At 57.3% G+C, this 25,971-nt stretch overlaps 2 protein-coding genes across 6 annotated transcripts in view; one reads left to right on the top strand and one right to left on the bottom strand.

The window, feature by feature from the left end:
• Mthfr (methylenetetrahydrofolate reductase) overlaps positions 1–9,833 on the top strand; it is a 17,591-nt gene extending 7,758 nt beyond the window's left edge. For all 5 annotated transcript variants that reach the window (XM_087214647.1, XM_087214646.1, XM_004863565.4 and 2 more), the window contains 8 exons: positions 906–1,099; positions 1,924–2,174; positions 2,342–2,476; positions 2,607–2,787; positions 2,986–3,168; positions 4,120–4,221; positions 5,617–5,736; positions 6,064–9,833. In XM_087214647.1, coding sequence (XP_087070773.1) covers positions 906–1,099; positions 1,924–2,174; positions 2,342–2,476; positions 2,607–2,787; positions 2,986–3,168; positions 4,120–4,221; positions 5,617–5,736; positions 6,064–6,282 — 1,385 coding nt within the window. In that variant the 3' untranslated portion in view covers positions 6,283–9,833. The remainder of the gene's footprint in view (positions 1–905; positions 1,100–1,923; positions 2,175–2,341; positions 2,477–2,606; positions 2,788–2,985; positions 3,169–4,119; positions 4,222–5,616; positions 5,737–6,063) is intronic.
• On the bottom strand, positions 7,284–25,971 carry CUNH1orf167 (chromosome unknown C1orf167 homolog). The gene is given in 17 exon segments (XM_087214486.1): positions 7,284–7,466; positions 7,852–7,995; positions 10,339–10,405; positions 10,917–11,334; positions 12,449–12,550; positions 13,933–14,590; positions 14,745–14,885; positions 16,411–16,485; positions 16,487–16,550; positions 16,552–16,804; positions 17,702–17,826; positions 20,538–20,677; positions 21,539–21,763; positions 22,009–22,012; positions 22,176–23,247; positions 24,658–24,849; positions 25,295–25,971. Coding segments are annotated over 16 exon segments (3,741 nt in total). The 5' UTR covers positions 24,728–24,849; positions 25,295–25,971.

Raw genomic sequence — 25,971 nt, 5'->3', positions numbered from 1 at the left:
GGTACCAAAAAAACAAAATAGTACCACACTGGAGAAGACAGAAAAAGAATATAGTCAAGTGAGCAAAAAACAAATGTAATCAACGGCTGGATCTGTTTGGCGAGTATGCTGTATAGCTGTAGAGTTTCTGAATTTCCTACTGGAAAAATAGCTTTGTTACTGAAAGCGAAATCCTTGTGCCTAATTCCCTCCCCCACCCCTATCCCCTTACCCCTTGAAACGGTAGCTTTTATAGCATTTTTGATGGCTCCAGGTTGCTGAAGAACGGAACTACCTTATCACAGCAAAGCAGCCTGGCCTCCCTCCCAGCAGCCCTGGGCTCAGGGCTGCGCCCTGCATAGCTTAGGACCTGCCTGGGCTCAGGCAGAAGCCAGCACAGCCTCTGTGGTTGCATGAAGGCCATGCAGGGCTGCCGGTCACTCCCGCCATTGGGAAGGAGTCAGTTCACAAAGCTAGAGGGCCTTTGGACATTTGAAAGTAGTTTCTATACTTGCTCCATTCATTTCTTGGAGCAGAACTTCCCCATTTTCTTGTCCTTCCTTATGTAATGTGGTTCCCAACTATTTACTGTCTTGGACACCTGAAGGATTTTAGGGTTACCTTCAAAACAATATTTTGATCCAGTGCCTAGAGTCGAACCCAGTGCCCCAGAAGCCACCTGACTGGTCCTAAATGTAGTAGTTCCTTTGTTCCATGGCAGCAAAGTGCAGGCCCACTTTGCCTGGCTGGCTGAGCCAGGACAGTGAGGGACATTTAGTGCAATCCACCCCTCTCCCACAAGGGTCACCTTCCGGGTCACAGGGCACAACCACCCAGCTGTCCACTTCGCCTGTTTCACTATGCTGTTGGAAAGTGTGAGTGTGAGCCCCAGGCCAGTCTCTCCCTGATGTCCTCCCTGCTGGCAGGTTACCCCAAAGGCCACCCCGAGGCAGGGAGCTTTGAGGAGGACCTGAGGCACCTGAAGGAAAAGGTGTCTGCAGGCGCCGACTTCATCATTAGCCAGCTCTTCTTTGAGGCCAACACCTTCTTCCACTTTGTGAAGGCCTGTGATGACATCGGCATCACCTGCCCCATCCTCCCCGGGATCTTCCCTATCCAGGTGAGGGTCCCCAGCTCCCCCACTCCCCTCCTCAGCAAGGCCAGGGCTCTGGGGGAGTGCTGAGTGCACTACAGTCCTTCCCATCAGGTAGAAGTGGGGGCCAGGCACAGCATGGTGTTGGTGTGCTATACCTCACTGTCCCCCAGATGTTCCCCCTAAAACAGCATCAGCGTCTGTGAGAGGCCTGTACTTCAGCATGCTGACAAGTGTCACCACGAAGGATTGTGACTATCATCAGAATCCTTTTTCTAAGCTTTTGCCAAAGCTGGGGTTCCAGGCCCCCCACCCTGGTAGTTCTGGGGGGAGCAGCAGACTTGCATTTTTTTTTTTTTGGGTACCGGGGATTGAACTCTGGACCTTGTGCTTTCAAGGCTGGCATCGGAACCACTGAGCTAAATCCCTGACCCCTGCATTTTGCTTCTTTTTTTTTTTTTTTTTGGTACCGGGGTTTGAACTCGGGTCCTTGGGCTTGCGAGGCAGGCAGAGGAACCACTGAGCTAAATTCCTGGCCCCTTGAATTTTGCTTCTTAAGCTTGGGTGATTCTGATGGTCAGCAAAGCTTGGGAACAGTGGGTTAGGTGACCACCGTGTTATCAGTAAATACAGCTCAGGGTAATGAGCTGGCCCAGGCTGATGGCAGCTGGCGACTCTGCAAAAAGTAGAGGAAGCAGAATCAGCCCAGTATAGCCCTGCACACAGCCTGACTTTCCCGAGTCCCTCCAGTGACACTGCAGGGTCCAGGAGACCTGGCGGGAATGGGAAAGGGAAGAGTCTTAGGGTGGGAGACGGCCAGGGGTGACCCCACTTCTCCCTGTATCGGGCAGAGCTACTCCTCCCTCCGGCAGCTTGTGAAGCTGTCCAAGCTGGAGGTACCGCAGGAGATCAAGGATGTGATCGAGCCGATCAAAGACAATGACGCTGCCATCTGCAACTATGGCATCGAGCTGGCCGTGAGCCTGAGCCGGGAGCTTCTAGTCAGCGGCTTGGTGCCAGGCCTCCACTTCTACACCCTTAACCGCAAGATGGCCACCACCAGCGTGCTGAAGCGCCTGGGCATGTGGACTGAGGACCCCAGGTGAGGGCAGAGGCTGCAGAGAAGCAGCAGCGCCGCGGTAGGATGGAGCCGCCTGTGTGCCACGGCTGGCTGGGTCAGAACCAGGCCCAGGGAGCCAGGCTGGGTGGTGCCTCCTCCCTCCTGCTCTGCAGCCAATCCCTGGTCCTTTCTGTCTCCACTGTTACCAGGCGTCCCCTCCCCTGGGCCGTCAGCGCACACCCCAAGCGCCGAGAGGAAGATGTGCGCCCCATCTTCTGGGCTTCCAGACCAAAGAGCTACATCTACCGCACCCAGGACTGGAATGAGTTTCCCAACGGCCGCTGGTGAGGGCCTGCAACCTGTCCAGCCGGGCGTTCCCGGGAGGAGGCAGGCAGGATGGATGGCAGCGGCCACCCGGGCACCGGAGAGCCGGGGGGTGGGCTGTATCCTGACCTGTGGGCGCCTCCCTGCCAGGGGCAACTCCTCCTCGCCAGCCTTTGGGGAGCTGAAGAACTACTACCTCTTCTACCTGAAAAGCAAGTCGCCCCGGCAGGAGCTGCTGAAGATGTGGGGTGAGGAGCTCAGGAGCGAGGAGAGCGTCTTCGAAGTCTTCGCGCACTACATCTCAGGGGAGCCAAACTGGCACGGGTACAAGGTGAGCAGTACGGGCTGGGGTCCCCGGTTCCCCCCACCATGTCCCCAGCTGTGGCACCTCAGCAAGGGGATGTGGGTGAATAGGGAAGTCCCCCCCATGGGGCTGGCGAGCCAAAGATAGGTGGCGTTTCTGGCAGCCCAGGGAGGGAGGAGCCAGGGTCCTGACCCAGTGCCCCAGCCGGCTTCACCCTCACCCCAGGTGACCTGCCTGCCCTGGAACGATGAGCCCCTGGCAGCCGAGACCAGCCTGATGAAGAAGCAGCTGCTGCGCGTGAACCGGCTGGGCATCCTTACCGTCAACTCCCAGCCCAACGTCAACGGGAGGCCGTCGTCCGACCCCATTGTGGGCTGGGGCCCTAGCGGGGGCTACGTCTTCCAGAAGGTAGGGGGATGTGGGGGCTGACCACCCTGACCCTCACCAGGCCTTCCCTGGGACAAGACACAGCTCGGCCTTTCCCGCCTGGACCCTTTATTTTATTTTATAGTTTTTGGTACTGGGGATCGAACTTGGGACCTTGAGCTTGTGAGGCAGGCACTGGAACCGCTGAGCTAAATCCCCGGCCCTGGACCCTTTATTTTAAGTGACAGTGGAGCAGAGTGCGTAGGAGCGCAGGCTTTAGAGTGAACAGACCAGGCAGGCAGGTCGCTGAGCCTCCGTTTTATCTTCTGTAAAATGGGCCGTATTTCATGTTCCAGGGATGAAATGTGCAGGAACACAGGAAGCAGCCACTGAGTAGGGACCCAGACTGGGCTGCTGGGGTGACATTTTCTCTCAGGGGTGCTGGAGTTAACTCCTGTGGAACTCAAGCCCACGGCCCCCGACTCAGACGGCCCTGGTTTAATACCAGCTCTGCTGTGCCCTGTCAGTGCAGCCCACTGACTCAGGGTCCCCAAAGCTGGTTTCCTCATCTGGGGACACTGTGCCCATCTCGCAAGATTATGAACATCCTAGCAAATGAACAGAAATAAAAGACAGACTCTCATGCTGGAGAAGACAGTAATGGCGCCCTCAGCGTCCGGCACTGGGGAGGCTGGACTGTGTCAGGCTTCTCATATCCGTAGTTGTCACACCTTCTGCTGAGCTTCTGGGATGCCCACTCCTTTCGTGGCACAGAGATGGGTACAGACTGAGAAACCCTGAGTGCTGCTCCCCTCTCCCTTGTAGTCCCCGACGCTACAGTTCCTACTTGGTCCTGGGCGTGTCCTCTAATCCGGGTGACTCAGGGCGCTACACGTCCCTGTGTGGCCCCTCCCTGGGTGGGGCCTGGTGGGGCACCAGGAAGGGCATCATGAGAAGCTGGTGCTGATGTGTGGGCTGCCCATGCCCCTACAGGCCTACCTGGAGTTCTTCACCTCCCGAGAGACAGTGGAGGCACTCCTGCAGGTGATGAAGAAGTACGAGCTTCGGGTCAATTACCACATCGTGGATGTGAAGGTAAGTGGATTCCTGGCTCCATGGCACCCACGTTGACTCCGCTTGCCTCCCCCAGGCCAAGCATGTTGTGTACCAGAAACAGTCAAAGTCAGGCCCCTGGCCCCAGAGAGCTCCCGGCCTAGTGAGCGGACAGCAGGTGAGGATAGCGTGAGCAAGAAAACAAAGTTCAGTACAGGATGCTGTAGGTTCCAGAGGAAGGATGTCAGACCTGGAAGGTCAGCCGGGCCTGGTGGCGCGTGCTGGGAACCTGAGGCAGGAGGGTTGCACATTCAAGCGCAGCCTGGGCAACTTAGACCCTGTCTCAAAATTAAAAATATAAGAGTCAAGCATAGTGCATACACCTGTAATCGGTATATTTGGGAGGCTGAGACAGGAGGATCGCTGAAAGTTGGAGGGCAGCCTGGGCTATGTAGTGAATTCAAGACTAGCCTGAATTACATGGTGAGACCTTGTCTCAAAAAACCAAAAATAAATAATTAATTTTTAAAAAATAAAAAAGAGGGGCATAGGGATGTAACTTTTTTTTTTTTTTTTGGCACTTCACACTTGATTTTATTCCATGACACTGATTGGCTGAGCCTGGTCCCAGGCAGGGGAGGTCAGGGCTGGCATGGCCTGGCCTCTAGAGGACCCGGTGCTCCCTCCAGGGGACGCGCTGGCCAGGCCCCAGCCCTCCACCCAGCCCCACCTGCTCCCCTCCAGTTCATGTTTTAAAACTGAGTTGCAAAAATAAAATGAAAAAATAAAAATAAAGACAAACAAAGAAATGAAAACAAACCCCTGCCGGGGATCTAGCTCAGTGGTTCAGGTGCCTGCCTTGCAAGCACAAGGTCCCGAGTTCAATCCCTGGTACCAAAAAATAAAAAAATAAAAACAAACGCCTGAGTTGTTAAAAACCAAATTAAAAGTCCCCTTTGGTGTCAAAAGGTCCTCTTTCTAAGGCCCTGAGTTCAATCCCCAGCATCAGAAAAACAATCTGGGAGGTCAGGAAGCTTCTGGGAGGGGTCCTCTGTGGCCTGAATCTTAGGGACAAAGAGGAGTTGGCCAGCGGGGGGGAAGGGCACGGCCTCAAGCTGTAGTCTCCATCTGAGATGGGAAAGAGGAAGGGGAAGCGTTTATCAGGGTCCAGGGGTGGTTGTTCTACTTGGAATATGTGGGTGTCCTAGAGGCAAGGAGCAGCTTTCCAGCAGTGGCCTGCGTGGCTCCATTTTGTCTTAGGCAGATGGCAGTGAACAGCTATGTGGGTGATCGCAGGGCCACGGGGGCTGGTGGCAGCCCCAGGGGGTGGCACAGGTAAGATAGGTGAGAGCTGGCCAGTGCCACCCCTGAGTGGGGAGCTGCTCAGTGAAAGGGCTGCAGCTGGCTCTGCCCCACACCTGTCCTCCACCCTCACAGGGTGAGAACATCACCAATGCCCCCGAGCTGCAGCCCAATGCCGTCACGTGGGGCATCTTCCCGGGACGAGAGATCATCCAGCCCACGGTGGTGGATCCTGTCAGCTTCATGTTCTGGAAGGTAAAGGACTGGAAGGGGCCCCACCCACAATGAGAACTCCCAAAGAGACAGCATTGCCCTGTCCCAAGGATGTGGCTAAAGGCTGCACCCCTGGGGCCACCAGATTCAGCCTTCAAGGCCACACATGCTCACTCGTGGTGGTTACTTCTGGGGCAGGTGAGAGTGGCACTGTCCCTGGCCTTGCTCTGTCCCCAGATCTGTCCGCTAAGGCAGCAGCAGAAGCCCTTGGTGTTTAGCAGTGGGAGGCCTGGCCTGGGGCATCCTGTTGAACTCGCACGTGTGTGTGCACGTGTGTGTGTCCATATGTGCCCACACCTCTGTGTGTAGGATGAGGCCTTCGCCCTGTGGATCGAGCAGTGGGGCAAGCTGTACGATGAGGAGTCCCCATCCCGCATGATCATCCAGTACATCCACGACAACTACTTCCTGGTCAACCTGGTGGACAATGAGTTCCCGCAGGACAGCTGCCTGTGGCAGGTGGTGGAGGACGCATTCGAGCTGCTCAACAGGCCTGCTGGGCTCAAGGGGGAGGTGGAGGCGCAGTGACCTGCATCCGGCCCTCCCAGTCCTGGCTTTCCCATGTACCCCCAAGCCTGACCCCCACTGGCCATGTGAGGATAGCAGCTGCACTGGCATGACTGGGCTCTGGCTGGACCGGAGTTGGCCCCTGTGGGAGCCTGGTGCTCCTGCACTAGCCAGGATCTCGTGCTCTGTCAATGAGGGGCACCTCTGTGCTGCAGGGGACCACAGTGAATGGCACATCCCTGGGAAGAGGAGGACACTGGTTTTGCAGTCAAGCCTCTGGAGGCCAGCCTGGGGCTCCCAGCAAACTTGCACTCTGGGCCCCTGCAGGATGAGCAGGGAAAGCATGGGTAGCAGCCCCTGTGGGATTGAAGAAGAGTGAAGTGCCACCTTCTGGGAGTGGCAGCAGGGCCCCAGGACCTGTGACTGAAGGGGAAAACCATTGCCCTGGCTTCTGCTTGGCTGGCCACAGCATCAGGCCCTGGGATGGATGGGCCTTGGGCTGGCACCTAGCATCCAAGGAGACCTCAGCTGGGTGTGTCCTTCTCCAGTGCTGCTCTTTAAAACAGCTGCCTGTGTTCTGGTGGCCAGAGAGATCAAAGGCTAAAGGCAATCCCAACCCTCGAGCTTGTGGGGCCCCCAGCTTTCTCTTCTGTCCCAGTAACTGTCAGGCAACACTGACAGGGACCCTAGCTCAGCCCAGGACAGTACACAGCCCTTGCTGGCTTATTTTTAGGTAGGTGCTCCTCCTGCCAGCTGACCCCTGGCACCCCTCCCCAGGACTCAGCACCCGGCTGCACTGTCTGGAAGTGACCTCAGGTGCAGGCGGGTTGCTGCTGTCCTGGAAGCCTAGCTCAGTGGGGAGACCTGCACCCAGTGGGGCCCAGCTGGCTGTGGTGGAGGGGCAGCTTTAGGAGGCCACAAGAGAAGCAGCTAGAACCAAGGAGGCCTTTATTGTGCTTGGGCTCCTAGCACTGTCACTGCATTCCGTGGACGTGTTCCTTTCCTGGACTCAGTTCTGCTTTTTAGTCCATGGGAGCAAGTCGGGGTTGTAGCTGGGAGCTGGTCCTGCCCCATGCACTCCACAGGGCTTGGTCCCTGTTCCAGGACCCCTGGTGTCCCACCTGCCCGGGGCCTGGGCTGCTGGTGGCTCCTCTCTTTGGGCTCCTGGCTGCCAGGTGCTGGTGCCATCTCTCAAAGGCCCGGAATTAGGGAGGGACAGGAAAGGCTGTCTCAGGCATCCTCCAGGCCCTACTGTGCTTGACTGTTTCAGTCCCTGTGGAGGCCCCACCTCCTGTCCTAGGCAGCCAGGCCAAACACACAGGCTCAGAATAGATCTGACTTGTGACCTGGGAAGCCTTGCTCCAAGCAGTGAAGAGGAGCGGGTGCTGGCGGGCACTTGGGACCAAGCCCCAGGCGGCCACTGTGCCACAGGTCAAGCCTTGTTCCCAGTGATGGGGAGACTGGCTGAGCCTATGGCCACCTGTCAGATCCAGGGGCCCACCATTCAGACTGCACATTCACCTCCCCAGAAAACAAAGGGACCGAGGGGGCCAGCAGGGAAACCCCCCACTCAGCAGTGTCCAGCGGTACCCCTGGTTGGAAGGCCAGCACCGGGCCACTGCTATACCTGGGAAAGGAGCCAGCTGTCTTGCTGTTGTAGCCGCCTGGCCACTCGCAGCTGCAGGACTTGCCGCCGCCACGCCCTCCAGGCCTGTCCCAGTTGCCTTGCCGGAGCTGTGACCAGAAATGACAAGAGGAGCCCCCTTCACCATGCTCCCTAGCACCCCAGCCCTCTGCCTCTCCTGCAGCTCTGGCACCACAGTGGACAGGACGTGACAAAGCTGTGTCACCCACGGTGCTGTTTCTAGGGTCAGGAGGTGGAGATGCAGTGAAGATCTCACTGTGGGGTGGGGAGAGCCTGCCAAGTCCACTCACCAGGCTCCAGGACAGCTGCTCAGCCCCTCGAGCACCTGCCCAGCACTGCCATGTCACCCTCAGGAGCCTGACCCACTGTGAGGCCTGGAATTTGCAGAGCAGAACTCAAGGCTCCAGCACCGTGGGTACTTCTGGTGGCCAAGGCATCATGACCTCATCAAGGCCAGGGAGAGGGCCTGGGCCTGTGCTTGCTCCTCCAGGCCCCTGTGGGACAGAGTCCTAGCCAGAGAAGCCTCGGGCCCTTCCCTCCCTCCCTGCCTAGTGTGGTCACACAGCTGCCCATACCCCAGCCTGCTTGAAGGATCCTCGCCTTGGGGGCCTCTGGTCTCAGAGCCACAGAGCACTGGTGCTGTGAGGGCCCAGCTACTACATCCAGGCCACTGCAGCCACAGCTGGAATACAGGGCTGAGGGGACAATCCGTGTAGCCTGTAAAAGGGAATTAGAGAGGTTAGCACATTGCTTCAGGACAGCAACTGCTCCCTCAGTGCCAGCCAGAGTTGCTGCTGCAGAGGCAGCAAGTGAGAAGCCTGGGGCCTCCCCTCCCCACATCCCCAGGACTCTGGCTGCTGCACTGGGAAAGGAGCTGCAATCTCCACACAGCTGGATTAAAAAGGAAGTGGCTGGGGAGAACAGCAAATACAGGTAGCCAGATTGGCCAGGGGATTGATTTCCAGGCACTCAAGGGCTGGCGATATCTCATCCACCCCTGCCACTGAGACACCCAGGGACTGAGTCTGCTTACAGAGCCCCAGCTGCTGTCCCCTCTGGCCTTTGTCCACTGCAGCTGTGCTTTGGCCCAAGCAGTGTGGCCTCTGTGGCCGGTGGCCAGTGGCCAGCAGCTTTGTGTCTAAATGACAGCAAGAAAAAACCTGAGCCGGGCCATGGACCTGCTTGTGCCCAGCTGTCCTGCCCACCCACCAGTAAGACCCCCCCCATTTGTGCACCCTAATGGGGGGAGCCCTCCCATGAACCTTGAGGCCCCCAGAGGAGATGGAGAAGGTGCTCATGGGATGTGTGGCCCATTGTCCCACTCACTGAAGACATCCAGTCAAAGGAGGGAACTGATAAGAGCTTACCTGGGCCAGGACCAGCCCTGAGAGGTGGCCGTCACTGTCCGTACTTAAGCTTTACAAGATTTGCTGACAGAAGTGAGAAAGATTACAATCCCCTGTAACCCATCTAGAAATGCAATGTCCTGAGCCCCCAGGCCCTGGTGTTGCTATTGACCCGTCTATGTGAATTCTGAAAACCCTTGAATCTTCCCTCCTGATTTCACTGAAAGAACAAAAACCACTTTAGCGTTTTTCTCAGAATCTGTAAACTCTGCTCTTCCTGGCATTCTGAAGATGCCAGGTGATCTTTGGAAACTACTGGGCCACCCATCTCTGGGGCTGTGTCCCTTGATGATGGTCCCCAGACTCCTGGGCAGTGTCGGGGTTTTTTATGCCTGGCTGTGGTGGTGGCTTGTCACTGTTTGCCAGTGTGAGAACCAACAGCATCAGATCTGGAGAGGGACTGATGATTACTTATGAATAGAGAAAATGATACGGAAATTTTTTACTTTTATATTTTGATTTTTTTTCTGTAATGAGCATATTTAATTTTTCCAATTAAAAAAAAACGATTAAAAACGCAATGGTCTGTGCGTACCTATCTCAATCCCAGGCTGTACGTGATGTCTTGTGAATTTAAGAGTCTGTCTCCTGAACAGACCGGGACCCCAGCAAATGGGACTCACACCTACCCAGTACCTGAAAGGTGCTCAGTAAAGTTTGCTGAAGGACCCAGTGCTGCCTGCTCCCCAGGGCCAAGAGCATGCGAGAGCCGCAAAGGGGTGGAGTCTGTTAGGCATTTGGGGCTCTGGGAAGTGCCCATGCATGCTCCCACCATGTGCTGGAATAAGCTGATGCTGCAATCGGTGGTCTGACATTTGCAGATCTCCCCAGCCCACCTAGGCCCCACCTCACCTGCCTCCAAGGGGCCAGAGCATCTTTCAGGAGGAGGCGCCCTCTGCTGGCCAGTCTGGGCCAGTACCTAAGATTGGCGCCCTGGGCCTGAGTCCCTAGGTCCAGTCGCACTCAGCAGTGCTGTCCGCCACTGGGCCCAGTGGGTCCGCACGAGGCGCCCACACCCAGCCTGACGGAGCTGGGTGATGACTGCTTGCTCGCATGGGCCTGGGCCACTGACTGGGCCCAGGCTGCTAGGGCCCTGGAGGAGAAGGAAGAGCCCTGGAGGAGGCCATCAGGGCCTGGCCTCTTGGGAGTGCCTTGCAGGAAGGCCCCACAAAGCCCCAGGCCTGTGCCCTCCCCTGCCCTCTTCACACAGTTGACTTAAATGGGCTTGAGGGGGCAGAATATCGCCCAACAGGGACAAGCACCCCATTTAAGGGGCAGAGGGGGCAGTCCTGCCAGCCACGCATTGCTTCCTCTCCCAAGAACACAAGCTCGCTTGCTGGGACCAGCCCTGGGCAAAGCAGTCGCACACATCTGGCCACGAAGCAGGTCAGGACTGTCCAGAGACTTTCCCAAGGAGGGTCCCCCAGCTAGAAAGTGGCAAGGCTGGGACTTGCCCCCAGGACCAGCTGCAATGCCAGGCTGGCCTCTCCCCATCCCCCAACCAGTTCCTGGGTCTCCACCTGCCACCCAGTCCCTGCCAAAACCGAGCTCACAGCCTGAGCCGAGGCCCCATGCAGGACTGCCCTTGGGCCTCGGGCACTCACTGGGCACTCAGGCTCTGGGTAGTGTGGGCTCCACTGAGCTCCAGAGTCCAGCACAGGGCCACCTGCTGGGCCTCACGGCACTGGCCCAGGGCCACTCGCCATGCCCCGAAGGCCTGCCGGGCCCGGGCCCTCCTCTGCTGTCTGTCTGCCTGGCCCTGCTGCCCTCGGCTCCTCCAGCGCAGGACGCAGGGCCGGACCAGGCGCTGCTCCTGTGGCCCGGCCATCAGCCCTTGGGCCTCCCGCCAGGTGGCTCTTCTCCTCAGGGCATCCCGGAAGGCTGGACACAGGGCCCTGGGCAGCCCTGTGTCTCTCACAAACTCACACCAGGCCTGGAAGTGGCCAGAAAAGAGGAGCAGGGGAGAGAGCAGCTGCCTGAGTTGTAGGTCGCATCTATCCGAAAGGACTTCCCCAAGTCCCCCTCAGGTAGTGCGGGTTACACACGGCTTTCCATATGCAGCCCTGTGCCTTCAAAATGTCTGGTCCATGGCCCAGGGATTTAGCTCAGTGGTTTCTCCACCTGCTTCTGCTGCACAAGCACAAGGATCCGAGTTCGATCCCAGGTACCAAAAAAAAAAAAAAAAAAAAGTCCTGTCCTTCCAGTGTCTGCCTTGCAAGCACAAGGTCCCGAGTTCAATCCCTGGTACCAAAAAAAAAACAAAAAAAACCGTCCTGTCCAACACCCAGGCGTGGTGGCTCATGCCTGTAATCCCAGTACTCAGGTGGCTGAGGCAGGAGGACAGCTGAGAGTTTGAGGCCAGCCTGGGATACAAAGTGAGACCCTGTCTCAAAAAAGGAACATAAAAATCAAAACAACCAAAGACGTCCTGTCCAGTGATTAAGGGCAAAGGGGTGGCTTTCCTCCAGGGAACTCAGCACACACAGACCCCATCTTCAAACCCTAGGCTCAGGGAGCAGATGCTGCCTTGGGAGGCCATGAGGACCAACCATTTACGGGTTCACGGCCACGCTCCCCGAGCCTTGTGCTCGGTGAGGGAAGGGTCCGTGCTCCTGTCCTGGCCATTTGAATTTCTTTTTTCGGTACCGGGAATCGAACTTGGGTACTTGTGCTTGCAAGGCAGGCTTCAAAACCACTGAGCTAAATCCTCGGCCCAAGGTTCTTTTTTTTCAAGGACAGTTTCACTCTCTTCTTCCAGTGACCATTTGGGGCACGTTCCCGTGCTGTGACTCCTCACAACACCCTGTGGTGTGGATGTCTGAGGAATCATTTCCACTGCCTTCACTGTCCTCAGAAGGCTCTGAGCTTCCCTGGCCAGCAGGGCCACTCCTGGGGCTGGCCAGGGCCATGCTGAGAGTGCGGCTGGCCCCCTCCACACACACACAGATGGGGTGCTGGGTGGTCATGGCCATCCGTCTACAGTGGGGTCTCCCTTCCTGCCCCTCCCTTCCCAGACCCCAGCCTCAGGGCACCCAAGCATCCATCCCCTGGGCTCCCCCTTGCTTTCCCTGGGCTGGGGACTCTGACCTCTCCCATCACCCCATCACCCGGCCCACCCACCTGCGAATGCATCTCTACCGAGCCGCCTCCTGCAGCCAGCACTGGAACACGGCCCTCCGCAGGCCCTGGAGGTGGCCATGCACCCATGTCTGGTATTTCTCACGCAGGAGCAGCTGTCCTGGGGCCAGAGAGATGCCCACTAAGGTGGTGGCCCTAGTGCTCGGCCCGCTCTCTGCCCCCACCCACGTGGGCACAGAGGCATCACCCTGACTGGCTGGGTGAAAGGCTTCTGTCGTAGGTGTCCTGCTGGTCACAGGCCAGCCCACCTCGTGGAGTTGTTGGGCTTTGGGGGTTGTTTTTGTTTGTTCAGTGCTGGAGGGCCTTGGCTGTCCTAAAGCTTGCCGTACCACTGAGCTACACCACCAGGTCTGGCGACCCTGGGTAGTAACTGGGCTGGAAAAGCACTGCCACTGGCGGGCAGGGCACCAGCTTTCCAAAACAATCGGGTCCCTGCCTGCCGGCCTACTAATATGATGCCGCCTTAGGAAGCAGCCTCAGAAATGGCCCCCAGGAACCCTTTTCCTGGTGTCCGTGTCCTGGCTAAGCCCCCATCTGCAGCACCAGCGGGACCAACTGCCTTGCTTCTGACAGCAGAACTGGGCAGAGGTACCATGTCACTGCTGCTATTAGGGTGAAGAAGCTGTAGCTTCCGCCTCGGGCTCTCACCTCCTTTTGGACCCCTCACCATGGGGAGACCAACTGCCACTCATCAGGTGGCCCTGAGAGAGGCCCATGTGGTGAAACCTGCCAAAACTCAAGGTGAGCTTGGAGTGGGTGCCCCGCCACCACGGAGCCTCCAGAGGACCACAGGCCTGGCCAGCCTCACGGGACCAGGAGGCAGAGGTACCCGGCTGAGCCACCCCAGCCTCCTGGCCCAGGGACACTGAGTCACCAAACGTTTGTGGTTTAAAACTGGCAATCAAGGCTGGCGTGTAGCTCAGGGGTACAGCGCTTGCCTGACATGCACGAGGCCCTGGGTCCCACTCCCAAAACCGTAAAAATAAACGAACTAAACTCCAAGGTATTTGTGTCACTTGTCACACAGCAGTGGGTCAGAGGCTCCTGGGAGTGACCCTGAAGTCACTGGGTTCACACCAAGTGAGAGAAAACAGCCCTTCCTTCCTTTCCGTGCAGAGCCAGGACCCCAGGCAGCCTGTGTGGAGACCACCCGCCCTCCCCCACTAACCTGCCTCCCTCCACTCCATAAGCTGCAACCTTAGTCCCGCCACCACCTGGGCCTGCGCTTTCTGAGCCTGAACTTCCCCCTCTGCAGCTCTGCCACTGAGCCACCCACCCCAGCCCCTTCCTCCCTGTCTAACTCTGTCCACCTCCGAGTCCAGACCCATGATTTCTGAGAGCTTAAGCCGCTTGCTTGGGGCCCACACAGCCCAGGATGGAGGAGCAGGGCCTTGAACCTACGCCTGCGGGTCCCAGCCCACAGATCCTTCTCTGCCACCTGCCCTGGGATGCCTGATGGGACCCACCCTGCCCCCACCTCACCTGCAGTGCCCAGCCAGGTCCCCGGCTCGCTCTGCCAGCAGGTGTCCCAGTGGTGCAGAGCATCCTGGGCCCAGCCCTGGCCCCGGTCCTGAGTCCACCGCTCCACCTCCTGCAGCTGTGCCAACCGCTGCCACCACAGGCCCAGGGCAGCCCTGCATCTCCGGTCCCAGGCCTGGCGGGCGGCCAGCTCTCACCAGGCCCCTTGGGCTGCCGTCCAGTGGCTCCAGGTGAGGAGGATGCTGGGAAGGGGAGTGTCCACCCTGAGGACAGTCACTGCCGCCCCAGGCCAGGCCAGGCCAGCCCAGCCTGCCTTGCCCCACCCCTCAGCAGCAGGGAGGGCCCCAGCGACTCTGTTCCCTATTTCCATCAAGGAGGGAGTGCTGGGGCTGGAGGGGGCCAGCGTGGGGCTAGGAAGGGACCCCCAACTCCCACTGCCGAGTCCTGTGCTCGGCCACCAGCGGGTCCTTCCCATCGCTCCCTTTGCCTGTGCTGTCCTCCTGCCTCGACGTCCCCAGCCCCTCCCAGGACTCTCCCTGCCTAACTGCCCGCCTCTGCCCAACCTCCGACCCCAGGCAGGCCGCAGGCCACTCTCAAGCGCTGTGCTGTGGGACTCCAGGAGCCGACCTAGGCCGAGAGGAATGAGAACTTTACCCCATGCCTACCCTCGCCACAGGAGGGGCCCCAGAGGACTAGGGTGGGAGAGGGGAGCCCCTGGGATGCAGACGCCAAGGGTCTGCTGCTGTGAAGGGCAAGGCTTGATGGAAAAGGGGAAAGGAAAGCAGGGCTGTGCAGCACCAGGGTGGGGTCCTCACCGCCTCTAGAGGCTGCAGCGCTGCCCTGGTGCATCCCGAGCGAGCCTGCCAGGGCAGAAGGCACAGATCCTGCCGCTGCCGTCCAGCAGCCCGCAGGTCGCTCACCAGGACAGCGTCCGGGAGCTTGGGGACTCCAGCATCCTTCGGAGGGAGGGTGAGTCTGGGCCCCACGCTCGCCCCCGGCTGCCCCCATTCCCAGGACTCTGACATAATGGCCGGCTGGGATGCGGTGCAGGGCGGACGTAGGGGGGCCAATCAGGGTGAGCTGGGCCCCAGTGCCCACACTCAACAACCACCCGGGACGTCTGCCTCCACTCAGCCATAGACAGGAAGCCTGGGCCCCCGGGAGGGGCGTTCTGGGGAGGAGCCCGGGGTGTGGCAGGGAGAGAAGGGAGGGAGGCAGGGCGGGCGACATCCTGAAGGTTCTCTGCACTCGGTGGTACTGGGGATTAACCCAGGCCCTTCACGCTGAGCTACGTCCCCAGACCCCCTTTTCTTTTCTTTTTTTTTTTTTTGGTACTAGGGATCGGAACTCGGGTCCTTGCGCTTGCGCAGCAGGCGGCGAAACCACTGAGCTAAATCCCGCGCCCCTTTTATTTTGAGATGGGGTCTTGTTAAGCTTTGAGCTCAGCCTCCCAGCGTGCTGGGATTACAGGTGTGCAGCACTGCGCCTGGCTAGGGGGACCTCCTTGCTCCTGATTCACAGTGTGCCTGGGGGGCTGCGGTGTAATGAGGCGAAGGGGCAGAGGGGATGCGAGCTCTGCACCCCGGCTCCTTCCCTTACACGCTTACAGGACTTCTGTGCCTGCAGCACGCCGGGTGCCCGCCAGTGCCGGGGAGACAGACGGGGCTCCTGCCGCCAGGGGTCTCACTCTCAGGGGAGCTGAGCTGGGATGGTTCACTGAGCTCCAGCCACCGGGGGGAGCCCAGTCCATGTTCCCAGCAGCCCTGAGCCCCAGCGGCCCTCTGCTCGCTCAATGCCTCAGTGTCCCTGGCGCCTCCCAGCTGCCATCTGCTGGGCACAAGCAAGGGACAGGAGGCGTGGCTGGTCCCCGTGGAGACCCCTCTGGGTGCAGAGCCCTACTCTCAACCCCACTCTGTGCCTCCAGCCCAACCTTGGGCCCCAGCTCCTGGACACCTACTTGGCCCGCTGGCCCTGAGACAGCTGCGTGCCCCAGAGCAGCAGGGCCCGGCGGAGGGCCAGTCTCCAGCAGGCACCATGCAGGGACACCCAGGCCACTGTCTCCACGTCGTGGGCTGAGCTCCAGAGGGCCAGGTCCCCTGAGAAGCAGCAAGAGATGTGCCGGCCGCATCCCCACACCTCCCTCTGCCTCTGGGGCCCCCTTGGGCATGGTCCCCTCCCACATGGTCCAAACCCCTCCCTCCAGGGCGCGGCTGGAGGACCCCATCTTCCCCAGGCAGTGGGATAACCCAGGGCTGGGGGAGCCCACAGGGAGGAGGTGGGGCAGAGCCCCCCATACCCCAGGGGAAAGGGGATGTGGCCCAGCTGAGGTCTGCCCACCCCAGCGTCCCTCTGGGATCCCCGTGGCCTGGAAGGCCCCCAGTGCCACTGAAGCTTCCTCTGGGCCCGCTGCAGAGGGACCTCAGGGGGCAGGGTTTGTGGGGCTGAGAGGGAAAGAGACCCCTCTACCCACCACTCACTCACCCTCCTCTGCCGCCAGAGGGACAGCTGGGTCACCTTCGCCTCCTCTGAGGCTCGGAGTTGCCTCATCCGCACGCACCCACTGTCCCAGGCACCTCCTCAGGATCCTCACAGGACATTCAGCCAGGTGGCCCTGGCACTGGGCCCCTCTGCACGACCTGCTGCCAGGTCCTGAAGCACCTAGGACAGTAGAAGGTGAGGGTCCATCCCACAGCGGCAGCCCCGGCCAAGGACCAGGCATCATCTCCAGGCGGGGTGAGCCCTGCGCCATTCAGTCTTGGCTTCTCCTCAGTAAAATGGGTTGCTGTGAGAACCAGGCTTGTCACCTGCTCAGGCCACCTTGAGGCCATCCCCCGGGGCGCCTGGATGGCCGCTTTCAGCCTCAGTCCCTGGAGTCAGTTCCCACTCAGTAGACAGAGCATCGCTTTTCCAGCCTCAGATCCAAAGGCCTTACGGCTTACCCTCCTGCTGAGTCCTCCTGAGAGGCCCCAGCTCCTAGGGTGAGGTCGAAGCTCTCACCTGTGTGACCTGCACCACGCAACTCCCATCCTCACCTTTACCCCCAGCCCCTCACCCAGTTCAAAACCAGCTGCATTGACATAATGAATAAATACAAAGAGGCAGACTCTGGTGGTGCCTGTCCACACCCTGTGGCAGCTGATTCCCCATCTGCCTCCCCCTCCCCGGGTCCCTCTGGGGTGGGGGTGCAGGTGGGAGGCAGGATGAGCCCCAGAAGCCTGCCCCGTGCTTTCCTGTCACCATGCTAGAGAGCCGTGGAGCTGATCCACCTCCCCTACCTGTGCACCCAGTCTCTCTGGGACTGGGGGGGCTGCGAGGGGCACATCTGTGCTTTGTGTCCTCTGAGTGAGCTCCCCAAGGGGCCTCGTCTCCTTCCTGGCCGGGTCCTTCTTCTGGCAATGCAGAAGGAAGACTGAGGAGTGAGGACTGAGAGCGAGTAGAGGGAGGATCCAGCCTGGGCAGGACCAGGACACCTGGGCTGCTGCTTGCTCCATCTCTGGGGCTCCCCTGCCCAGGTGCCAGGCTCTGGGATGAGTAATCCTACATTCTTGCCTCTGACAGGGGCTGCTGTGAGTGTCAGAGGGACCCAAACGCAGGGTGTGCACCTCTCGTGCTGTGCGTCCTGAGCTGATCACTTAACCTCTCTGGGCTTTGAGCCTCAGTTCACCATCTGTAAAATGGGCACCATACTTTGTGGCCACAGCAAACACTCAATAACACTCAGCCCTCAGACCCTGCCTGGGCAGGCTCTGTCCCCGGCACCCCACTGGCTCACCTGCCAGCTGCTGCAGGACCTGCAGGGTCTGGACTCTCCCGTCTTCATCATCTCCACTGTGCAGTCTCTGCCTAGGCTGTGATGGAGGAGGCCAGGCTCCTTCCTCCTCCTTCTGGCTCCCTGCCCTGAAGTGGCCCAGAGACAGATGCTGCCCGGGCCGAGGGGGCACCAAGTGCCCACCCGTGCATCCCCACCCGAGGCAGGGGCTGTATCAGTAGAGCCCCCCTTCCCAGGTTCATTTGTTCCTGATCATAGGTGCTGTTGGAGGGCAGGGTTCTGTCTTTGGTTTTTTCTCTCTCACTGTATTTTTTTGCAGTGCTGGAGACGGAACCCAGGGTCTTGTGTGTGACAGGCAAGTACTCTACGGGGGACCTACACCTCCAGACACCTGGTCAGGTTATTTTTGGGGGTAGGGCATATTGGGAATTGAACCCTGGGCCTTTGCACTGCACTACATCCCCAGCCTATTTCTTCTTTTTTCTTTTTTCATTTTGAAACATTGCCTCACTAAGTTGTCCAGTCTAGGATAAAACTTGTGATCCTCCTAATTTGGCCTCCCAGAGTGCTGGGATTATAGGTGTGTGCACCACCACATCTGGCTCTATATAGCTTCTTTTTTTTATTTTTATTTTTTCTGGTTTTTTTGAGATAAGGTCTAGCTATATAGCCCAGGCTGGCCTCAAATTCATGGTGATTCTCCTGCCTTAGCCTCCTGAATGTTGGGATTATCAGTCTGTGCCACCATGCCTGGCCTTCTATTTAGATTCTTTACAATAAATATGTATTAAAATAAGTATCATTTAAGTAACTATTTTAAATATATTTCTTCAATTTAAAAATAAGAGCAAGAAAACTACTTCATGTACACTTTCTTTCTCAATACTTTCAGAAACCTTTTTGTATAATTGAATTTCAATTTAAACCAAATTAGTCAAAACCTGGCTAGGTTTAGCCAGTGAGACTGTTACCTGTATTGTTTATTCTGGGCCATATTCTGATTGCAACATTATGCTAAGTATAACTTTGCATCGATCCTTGGTACCAAAAAAAAAAACAAAATACAAAAAAAACTTTGCAGGTCCTGATGTTGGCCAACTGCTTGTCTTCATTTGGTGGGGCTGAATAGTTGTAAAAATTACTTTTCTTTGAATCCATGTTTTTACTTTTGCACACATTATGAAATGTTAAACAGATTACTTTTCACCAGGACCTTCACTATAATTACCAAAAACATGTATATAAAAGGATGGAGGGCCAGGGATTTAGCTCAGTGGTTTTGCCGCCTGCTACACAAGCACAAGGACCTGAGTTTGAACCCCGGTACCAAAAAAAAAAAAAGGATGGAATTGAAAAACAAAATATATCAACATAAAAAAAAGAAAACAAAACAAAACCACTGTAGTGGAAAATTAGGGAAATGAAGAAAATGACCAACTTGAATCCCACTGCTCCAGAGATAAGCACAACTTTCATTTTAGCATTTTTTCGGGGGGGGGGTACCAGAGAATCAAACTCAGGACCTTGCGCTTGCGAGGCAGGCACAGTGCCACCAAGCTAAATCCCCAGCCCAAATATTAATTTTTAAATTTGTTTTTTGGTACCGGGGGTCAAACTCAGGACCTTGTGCTTTCGAGGCAAGTGGTGGAACCACTGAGCTAAAGCCCCAGCCCCCCAGCCCTAATTTTTTAATCTTTAGTTGTGGCAAAAATACGCATAACAGGAAAATTACCATTTTACCCATTTTCAGTGTTCAGTTCAGTAGCATTAAGTACATTCACATTGTGCCGCATTTAGTTGTTTTTTTCACTCTATTCATTATCATCTGTATTATTTCACATAGTTGGGAAAAATATTTTAGATGTTATTTTTTATTCTCTTTTTTTTTTTTTTTTTTTTGGTACCGGAGATCAATCTCAGGTCCTTGCGCTCACGCAGCAGGTGGTGAAACCACTGAGCTAAATCCCTGGCCCTATTTTTTATCCTCTTTATTGTTTCATTTAACATTTAAAAAGTCCTATGCAAATATCCATAAAAACATTTACAGATGCAGGGGCCACAGTCAGGGGAATGAAGGTTTCAGATTTAATACTTCCATCTATTTTAAATTTTTTTCCTTATTTATTTGATGGTACTGAGGATTGAGCCTGGGGCCTTCACACTGAGCTACTTAGCTCATTTTTATTTTGAGACAGGGTTTGTCTACATCACTGAATTGGCCGGACTGGGTTTGAACTTGGCATCCTCCTGCCTCAGCCTCCCAAGTCCTGGGATCACAGGCTTGTGCCACCATGCCCGGCTTGAATGTTTTGGGTTTTTTTGGTACCAGGCATCGAACTCGGACCTTGTGCTTGCGAGGCAGGCACTGGAACCACTGAGCTAAATCCCCAGCCCAAATTTTTAGTTTCTGGTGCTGGGGATTGAACTCCGGTCCTTGTGCTTGTGAGGCAGGTATTGGAATCACTGAGCTAAATCCCCAGCCCCTTTGAATGTTTTTAAATTAAGCATGCATGACTGCTATGACTGGAAATAAAACCAATAAAGATATTGAAAAGAAAAAAGTAGAGGAAAAAGAGGAGAGAGGAGGAATTTTAAGTTTTTAGGAGCATCTCCCAGCACGGCTGCCCAGCGGGTCATGGCATCAGGGGGCGCTGTACTCGATCCCTGTTTCCAGTGTTTGCCATGATAAACTGTGCTGCACAGCACATTGTTTTGTGCACATCTTTGTCTACACCCGCCCGTCTCATCCTCATTCTCTTGCAGAGGAGGGGGGGAGCAAGACAGGAAGCAAAGGAGGGAGGCACCAGCTGTCCTGGTCACACTGGGGGACCCAGCCTACCTGCTGCCCGGGGTGGGGGGCACCCCGCTGCCGCTCTTCCCCAGCAGGGATTTGGTCCTTGGCTCCCAGGAAGTGCAAGGTCCAAGCTCAGCCTGGATACGGAGCTGCCCTTGTTTCTGCTGCTGCGCCGGGAGTCTCCACTGGTCAGGGAGAAGAGGGGAATGTCACCTGCCACCTTGAATGTGCCCCTCAAGGGAGTATCAGAAGGCCTGAGAGAGCCTAACCCTCCTATGGGACTCCAGTGGCTCTGGCCTTAACCATTAGACTACCCTGCCCCCTTGGAATGAGTGAGTGAATGAACGGAAATGGGTCCCAAAAGGTGGGGTTTTCTTTAGGGGGACGCCTTTCCCATGTGCCCTTCCAGTCCTGGCTGGCAAGCCACTAATAAAACATAGCAACCAATTTTGGTATTTTCCTTTGTTTCTTTCTTTTTAAGGTTTTTTGAGACAGGGTCTTGCTATGTAGCTGAGGCTGGCCTTGAACTCACTACATAGCCCAGGCTGGCTTCAAACTTGGGGCAATCCTCCTGCCTCAGCTTCCCAAGTGCTAGGATTCCAGGCGTGCATCACCATGCCCAGCAAAAATAGCAACCACTTATGTGGTAGAGTGCTTGCTATGCGCTGGGCAGGGATCTGAGTCTTTTATTAATTTAATCTCACAACAACCCTACGAGGTATATACTATTACTATTTCATTTTAGAGATTAAGAGATTCAGGCACAGAGAGGACAATTAACTTGCCCAAGGTCGTACAGCCTTGCCACTTTGGCAGAGGTAGGATTTGAATTCAGGCCAAGGGGGTTCTGGAGTCTGGACTCTTTTGTTTGTTTGTTCTTGGTACCGGGGATTGAACTCAGGTCCTTGCACTTGTGCAGTAGGCAGCGAAACCACTGGGCTAAATCCTCAGGCCTGGACTCTTAACTGCATGTTCTACTGTTGATCAGTAATCATGGGGTCCCCCCCCCGACACACTCCAGCTCCATCACCTCCTACTGGGCTGACCTCTCGGAAGCTCTGGGCCAGCAGGGCCTTCCAATGTCGCCTCCACGCCACCTCCAGCTGGGCCTCCTGGAGCCACAGGGTCCACTGCCGCTCCCGGAAGCCCTCTTGCAACAGCTGGCTGTGGCTCAGAGCCATGGCCACCACCGCCACCCACTGCCTGCACAACACATGTTTCCAGGCTCTGAAACATCTGGACAGCAGCTGCTGGCTGGGGACGGACCGGGGCTAGTCAGGGGCAGACCCAGGCCTCCCACCCTAGGGAGCAGCTGCAGCTGCCACCGCCCTGTGGCCTTTCCAGCCATCCCGAGGGGTAACTCCAAGTCCCCACTGCAGCCTGGCAGAGCCTCCCTCTGGCTGGGACAGGTGACAAAGCTGGGGGTGCAGAACACCTCTTTTGACTCCACGAGTCCAGCAGCCTGCGTTTACCATTCCCTGTGACCCCACCCCACCGCACCCAGCCATGGCCTCACCGGGCTGCAGGGGTCTCTTCTGGAGCCACACTGTCTTGGGCCTTGTTCTGGGGAAGCAAGAGGACGCCACACAGCCCTCAGGCCAAAGGTGGGGGAGCCCTGCTGAGAGCCCCTCCTCACCCAGCCTCCCTGGGCTCTACCTGGCATTGGGGCCTCTTCACCAGGACTAGATCTGGGGCTCAGGAAGCTGTCCTCCCTCCCAGCTCCCTCGGGGTGCGCACTTCTCCTTCCACCCAGGTAGGAAGCTCCCGGCTGTGGCTGTGCTGGAGAAGCGTGGAGAGCCAGCAGGGTCCCCCCTGTCCCCACTGCCATGTGTAGGCCCTGGGGGTCTCTCATCTCCCGACCTGAGAGGCTGGGCAGGAAGGATTGCCTGCTTGGAGTCATGAGGAGGCCCAGTCCACATCCCCAAAGTGGTCTTGGGTGACACTGGCTTGCTGGGTGCCTGAGAATCTGAGTGACCAGCGTGAGTCACCCAGAGATCTGCAGTTTCCCTGTGACCTCTGGGGTGTCTTCTCCTCTCATCCCAGGAAGCAAGAACAGGCCAACTGGGCTGGGGCCGGGCAGGAAGGACTTGGCCAGAGCCAGGGCAGGGGCCCCGCTGTGCAGGACTTGGGGACTCCCGGGATACCCGGCCCCTGGGACAGGCTGCCTGTTTCTCCAGGTGCCGCATAGAGGCCAGCAGCTGGTGGGTGGGAGCATGGGATGGGTCCCAAGCTTGTCTCTGGGCAGGGACAGCCAGGTCCTCCAGGGTGAGGGGCTCCCCTGTGAGCCTAGAGGTCCAGCTCCCCAGGCCACCCCAGAATCGGGGGCCTGGCCATGTGCACCCATGGGGAGGGGCAAAGCCTGCAGTGGGCCTGGGCTCTGTGGCTGGGGGTGCCGGCCACAGGCAGGGGGCCAGCGCCCCGAGGCTGCCCTGGGGTGGGGGGCTGGTGGCCAGGCTCAGACACAGGTTACTCTGCTGGGCCGCAGGCTCCTGTCCCAGGGCCTTCTGGGCGCAGGGCTGCAGGTTGCTCTGTTGTGGGAAGCTGGAATTCACCAGCCGGCCCAGCGTGTCCTTCAGGGCTGGGTGGGAACGAGGGCTGGTGAGGTTGGTCTGGACCTGGCTGGGCTCCTGGCATAGTGTTGCCCTTGGGGAGCAGGTGTCGGCGGGTTCTCCCCTTGCAGCCCGGCACAAGGGCACCCACGGGCCATGGCCACTGCCCAGGCTGACACCCAGGGTCCTCAGGAATCTCCGTTGCTCTACAAGAGGAGAGACAGTTGTGGGCTGGGGAGGACTGGGGTGGTCAGCGGTCAGGTGGGACAGGGGGTGCCCAGGCCTCAGAGCTGGGCAGGGACTGTGTCCCAGGGCGGAAGGAGCCAGGACTTCAGCAACAAGGGCCTGAGTCTGACACAGGCCTGACTGCCTGGAGCGCGATGGGGGAGGGAGGTAGAAGCCACGGGGGACAACAGTGAAGCTGACAGCAGTGGCTGGGTCAGGGCTGGGTACCGGAGGATTTAGATGAGCTGGGAGGGGAGCCAAGAGGTTTAGAAGAGGGGGCACCTGTAATCCCAACACTCAGGGAGGCTGAGGCAGGAGGGTCACAAGTTTGAGCACAGCCCGGGAAATTTAGCAATTTAGTGAGGTCCTGTCTCAGAATTCAAAAATAAAATTTTTTTTTTTAAATTTTTTGAGGCGAGTTCTCCCTTTTGCAGTTCAGGCTGGCCCTGAACTCACTATGTAGCCCAGGCTGAACTCAAACTCGAGGCGAAGCGCCACCACTCCCAGCAGAATTTTATTTATTTATTTTTGGTACCAGGGATCAAACTCAGGACCTTGTGCTTATGAGGCAGACAGCTGAATTGCTGAACTAAATCCCCGGCCCTTTCCAGCAGAATTTTAAAAAGGGATGGGAATGTGGCTCAGTGCAAAGGCCCTGGGTTCAATCCCTGGTACTGCAAAAATATAAGAAGGAGGGGGAAGAGGAGCAAAGGAAGGCAAAGAATCAAGGGTCACTCTTTTTTTTTCTTTTGGTACCGGGGATGGAACTCAGGACCTTGTGCTTTTGAGGTGGGCAGCAGAACCACTGAGCTAAATCTCCAGCCCAAGGGTCACTCTTTGACTCCTGGCTTGGATGTGGACGTGGGGCTTGGGGCCCCTCCCTGGTCCCCCCAGGCCCCTCATGGCACAAAGAGAGCTTGCAGGGGTTGATGAGCTCCAGGGCCTGGCAGGTAGAGAGGGCCAAAAAGTGACTGCCTTTGTGGATACAAACTAAAGCTCAGAGAGGCTGGGCAACTTGTCCCATGGTCACACAGCCAGAATACAAAGAAACTGGACATGAATCTGAATTTGTCCTCAGGCTTCTCTTGTGCTGGGCTGCACTGGCAGCTCTGTGGCCTTCTTACAGACCCAGGAGCCGGAGAAGGTGGGTCCCCAGCCCGCCACCCCTGCCACAGACTGGGCTGTGGAACCTGCTTCAGCCAGCACCACAGCCAGGCCCACACGCATGCCCTGTCCAGCCTCTTCCTGACCCCTCGCTGGGACATGGAACTGACTCCCCTCCCTAAGACTTGTCTTGTGCCCTGGGAAGCCAAACTCTAGAATTCGGGAGGCCCATAAGGAGAGGGATCCTACTCACACACCCGCCCACTCAGGCCCACTGGGGCTCTTGCCTGGCCTCAGGGGAGCCACAGGCCTCGGGGACACATTCTCCTTGTGGCTGGTGACAGGCCTCGGCTCCATGGGTTTGGGGGCAGCTGCATCCTGGGTAGTTCAACCCGGTCAATCAGCAGGGCAGGGCTGGTGTGGGGCTCAGTTGTGAGTGCTTGCCTGGCACGCACAGGGCCCTGGTTCCATCCCCAGCTCTGAAAAATAAAAATAATAATCAAACGGTCTCTGTGGGGAGAGGACAGGGCTCTGGGCTATACCTGCCCTCCTTCAGCAGCACTCCTGGCTGCCAACATCTCTTCCCATTTCCACTGTGATCTTGGTGGCCTCCAGCCTGTGCCTTCTGACCCCTACTCCAGACCCTGCAGCTCTCTCTGCTGGAGCCCCGGGGAGGGTGGCCCAGGCATGGAAATGTCTAGGTCCCACCCCACGATCTGAATTTCAGAGCTCAGTCCTCGGCTCACCGTCACTTTGTGCAGCACACACCAGTCCCGATTCTTGGTGACATCGCCATCCCCGGGGAGTCCCCCAAGCCTCCAGGCCTCTCCCCCAGGGGCTTCCAGCCACAGACAGTCCTGATACTGCCCCTCCTACGCCAGACCTCTCCACTGACTTCAGACCAACCCAGGGCAGACCCAGCACCTCCTCCACACGGCCAGCTGGATGCCCAGTGTGCATCTCAGCATTAGTGGCTCCAACACTGAACTCCTGGATGCCTCGAAAACCAGCTTGCTCCCAGCTGGGTGGCCCCCTGCTCCATGAATGGCAGCTCCAGCCTTTCCTTCAGGTGGCTCAGAGAAAACTCTAGAGCCACCCGGACTCTGCATATCTGTTTGTTTCAAACTCCAATGCCAGAGTTGAACAGTTGCCACAGATACCTGTTTGTTGGTCCTGCCTGTGATCTGGCTCTGTTTCCTGAATGACCTCATTCAGATCTTACTCACTCTCCCCCTCCTTACTCTGCTCCAAACACCCAGGATCCCGGCTGTGTCTCCAAGTCTCGACACATCTCCCACCCCAGGGCCTTTGCACTTGCTCTGCCTCCACCTGGAACTCTGTTCCCTCTCCTCCTGCTTTGAGTCCCACCTCAAACATCACAATGCATCACGCAGCCTTTAGCAGGCGTCCTGTCATCTGGAGTTCGGGGTGACCCCAAGACTCAGTACCCCACTGTCAGGACCCAAAGCTGGTCCACCGCTGCTGAGGACCCAAACCAGGGCACCCCCTCCCACCTCCTGGCAAAGTTGAGCGGAGGCAGCTCAACTCCCACCCACACCCTCCTCCTCTCCACCCTCCCGGTCCACTGGAGGACACCCGGG

The sequence above is a fragment of the Heterocephalus glaber genome, unplaced genomic scaffold, assembly GCF_053883595.1.
Source record: "Heterocephalus glaber isolate CG9 unplaced genomic scaffold, H.glaber_assembly_v1.0 deba00001447, whole genome shotgun sequence".
In the NCBI taxonomy this organism is placed as follows: Eukaryota; Metazoa; Chordata; class Mammalia; order Rodentia; family Bathyergidae; genus Heterocephalus; species Heterocephalus glaber.
Note: the sequence above shows the minus strand (reverse complement) of the source record. Positions and strands in the feature narration are given on the sequence as shown.